The sequence below is a fragment of the Buceros rhinoceros genome, unplaced genomic scaffold, assembly GCF_000710305.1.
Source record: "Buceros rhinoceros silvestris isolate BGI_N320 unplaced genomic scaffold, ASM71030v1 scaffold28738, whole genome shotgun sequence".
NCBI classification, from domain to species: Eukaryota; Metazoa; Chordata; class Aves; order Bucerotiformes; family Bucerotidae; genus Buceros; species Buceros rhinoceros.
Window position 1 is genome coordinate 9,843 of NW_010429045.1, and position 3,877 is coordinate 13,719.

The window sequence follows — 3,877 nt, forward strand, 5'->3', positions numbered from 1 at the left end:
GAAAAGCATTAGTCTCCTCACTGCAAGTTCCTAAAGGAAACCAGCTGCAAAACCACTGGCAGGTACCAGTCCCTTCACAGACCTCCTGCTGCTGGAAGAAAAGACCATTCTAAAGCAAGTTATCAGTAGGATGTCTTTTCCTTCTTTTTAAACTTTCTCACCAGAAAAAGAAATTACATTTTAAAATGCTCATTTCTTTTAAAAGAAAACCTTCTATCAGAAACAAAATGTACATTTTTCCCCTCATTTGAAAGTTTCAAATACGAGTTATTTTTTTATGTTTATTTTTTGCCCTGTCTGAATATGCACATTAACTTCCCCTATCTTACTCCACTATTACAGAACAGAGCTGAGGGTAGGTAAGTGAATTCATTTTTCTCCCTCACTTATTTGAACCTCATTCCAGGGGGAATAAGGTTCTGTGGAAAAAGGTGGTCCACCTAGGATGCACAAATCCCAGAATATTCCAACTGCACAAAGCACTATGATGAAATAAAGAAAAAGGGTGGGAAGGGAAAACAAAAGTTCCCCTGGAAAGAGAAAAAATTACATTGCTTGGAAGACCGCGTAGGGTACCCTTCTTCCACGCCGTTCGTGAAGAGCACTGTTCTCTAACTAGCTCAGCCAGCCATGGGGGATCTGCAGGCTCTGAAGGTCCCTTACCGTTAGAGGCAGCTTTGAACATCAGCTGTCCAAACTCAATGGCTCCTCCACTGTTGAAAGTCAGTTTAAATGTCCCCTGCCCTTCCCAGCCACCTAGGAGAGAGAGAGAATTAGAACTGAAACAGGCTATTGACCTCCTCAGTAATACTCAGGACAAAGCAAAACAATTAATACTACAACTTTCTTTTTCCTTTTTTATTTCAATACTATTTTGTGCCCTGTTGCCAAGGGGAAGGAGTCATGGTGTTGCTATCAGATGTCCTGGAGACGATCAGGAATTTGTTTCTTTACTCTTTAAAAGATAATCCCCACTGTAGTTACGTAGAAGCAGCCTACTCTGGATACTAGGTTGTTTCATTCTTTCCTGAAAGGTTTAATAGAACCTAATAATCAACACAGTGTAAAGAAAGAACAATTAATTCACTGAGGATTTTAACTCAAAGCCCTCAAATGACGTTTTATTGCTGACCTCAGTGGACTGCAGATCAGGATCTGCAACTCAAGCTAGGATTTAAATCAAATGCAACATTTCAATGTCTGACCCCCAGAAGCTCAGACAGATTACAAAAATTTGAGTAGGCGATGATCCTGCAAGATAAGTAAGAGTGCTTTGTTTTGGTGACTTTTTTGGTGGGTTCTTTTTTTTTGGTGGAGTGCTTTGGTTTTTTAGTGGTTTTAGAAAAAAAAAGTCATTTAAATACAAGATTTCATTAAATAAGATTTATCTTGTCTAACAATCAAGTTAGTAAAAGTAGAGATAGTCTTGGGTACAAAGCACACATGAAGTACAGAAATATAGCAAAATGATCCACGATGGATAAAGTCATCCTCTTGGAGATGCACCTCTTTAAAACCACTGTCTTAGCATGATTTCAGCCCAAGGAAGCGGGCTGACCCACAAGCTGCAGAGGACACAGCCGCTTTAAAACACTGCTACGAACAGAAAGCAAAAGCATAAGCCCTCCAGACACCATAAAAATGCACACCATCAAGTCCAGGGCTGAAGAGGGAATAAACTCGAACCAGATGCCTCGATTTCAATCCCTGTTTATCCTCTGCAATTCCCCATGTTTGTCATGACCTGACTGTAAGTCTTACCACAGTTTCATCATCAAACTGGGAGCAAACCTACATCAGTGATATACAGCAGCACCCTAGGTGCGTGCAAATGTACTCAAGTTGGTAAGTGTCTCCCGACCTCCAGAAAAAAAACACGGCTGCTAATTCTGTCTATCAATAACAGTGACTGGTGACTTGGTCACCTACCCAACCTTCCAAGGTCAGAGATAGGAGAAAACAAGCACACATGGAAACTGAGTAAACATGACATAAACACAAAGACAGAAATTAGAGCATGAAAAAAGCCAGCCCATAAAAGTTAGTTACTAGCTTTGGGGGCAGAAAGTTACACCTAAGCAGTATCTTAAAGTTCAGGAAACACAAGTTAGCTCAGCACGGACACATTAGCTATACTGCCACAGCTACGCCACCCAACTCCCCTGTGCACATACGCCATCTGCCTGATGGTCAGCAGAAAAGGACTTGTGACACTTGGGAAGCGTTCAACCTACAGAGCACGGGCACATACCTCCTGCCTCAGCCTGAATCTGTCCTTTGATGTAATTGGCAGAGAAAACAGGCTGCTCGATTGAGCAGCCCTTCACCAAATAAAACGGCATCATGAAAGACAGCATAGGATCCTTGCCCTTCGTCACAAAGATCATCTGCAAGACAGGAGGGAATGCCTCTCAATTACTGGAATTAGACACAAAGGGTGGTCAGCGAGTTGTGGCTGCAGCAGCATCCAAAACAATGGTAACTTAACTCCTAGTGTCAGTATGCATTGCGCTATTTCACAGCTTTAATGCTGCAGGATCCCCAACAGATTTGACGGCACACGGCTCACTCACTTGAAGCATGTATGTTGCAAAATAATACACCACTTAAACTACACACGCACATTTACAGAGGTTTACTGCTGATTTTTAAGGACAAGCTATGACAGTTTTCAAAGAAAGTAAAACTGGCTGACACATCATACGGAATATATTCTCTAGACAGTACTTTCCAGGAGTGCACGTGGCTTTGTAGGGAATTAGGATTGTGACAATCGCTTCTTCTATCACCAGCTAAGTTTCTGGTCTAAAGTCTGCAGGATCCATCGAGGAAGAAGCAGCCCTGCTGGCATCAGACTTACCCTGTAAGGGGTGAGATACAGCATCCCTTTTTTGGTGCCTTTGAAGGCTTCAGGCTTGCCTGTCACGTCACTGAAGGAGAGCTCCACATCTTTACAGTGTTTGAGAACACTACAGGGGGAAATCAGACAAATTAGAGAGTAACAGCTGTGACACACACAGCCATCGCACAGAGAAGGGTTAGCACACCAGAAACTCTGAATATTATCCCAAAACACTCAGTGCTGATGTGGGCCCTGCTGTTTTTCCTTTGAATGGAGAGGGGTGATTTACGCAGAGTGGAAGCATTCACCCTCTCACTGTGACAACACCCACTCCTCCTTCACAAAGAGAAGCTTTAAAAGACTGTTTCTTTTTCTGTCTTCAAAACTATCAGGCTGAGGAATTCCTCTCTCTGCATGAGAAAAACCTCTGCCCAAACATCAGGGCTCAGAAAGGGTCTGAAACCCTTTAAGGCCAAAGCATCATCTCGAAGCAAGTCTCTCCAAGTCATGTTCGAATCCAGGACTGGCCACCGCACGGGAAAAAGAGTACTGCTGTAACACCACACCCTCCTTGCAAACTGAGGAAGTGCCTTCACTAACAGCCTCACTGCTGACCCTGCCTCACATGGTTTAAGTCAACATTTGTAATAAACAGCACCATTCTAGGGAACAAAACAAGGAGTCGGTAATGTCAGCAATAAGGTTATTATTGTTGGACATCTATGGGAACACGAGTGAAGTTTTCTAGTGCCACAAAGCCCAGTGAGAACTGTGAACACTGCGCCATCAGGGGTACGGAGGTGCCTGAAAAATTGAAACGTATTTTCAGGAGAAATTAAAGAGTCAACTTGGGAAAGCATGTCACTGAATCTACAGGTCAGATCCTAAACATACCATCTAGTAACGAAATCTGCAGAATTAAAAAAAGAGCCTTTTGTCACCTTGGGGCTTACAAGCTTGCAGCACAATACAGTGGCAGAAAAATTCAAAATGTTTTATTGTTTAAGATATTTTAAACAAATATAATAAATATTT

The 3,877-nt window shown here is 42.4% G+C and overlaps 1 protein-coding gene across 1 annotated transcript in view; it reads right to left on the reverse strand.

Moving 5' to 3' along the window:
* Positions 1-3,005, reverse strand: part of WBP2NL (WBP2 N-terminal like) — a gene marked incomplete at its 5' end in the record, with an annotated part of 5,378 nt that extends 2,373 nt beyond the window's left edge. Inside the window, 3 exons of the mRNA XM_010142515.1 lie at positions 664-756; positions 2,252-2,387; positions 2,861-3,005. Of these exons, the coding sequence (XP_010140817.1) occupies positions 664-756; positions 2,252-2,387; positions 2,861-3,005 (374 nt within the window). The remainder of the gene's footprint in view (positions 1-663; positions 757-2,251; positions 2,388-2,860) is intronic.
* Between the last annotated feature and the right edge of the window lie 872 nt (positions 3,006-3,877).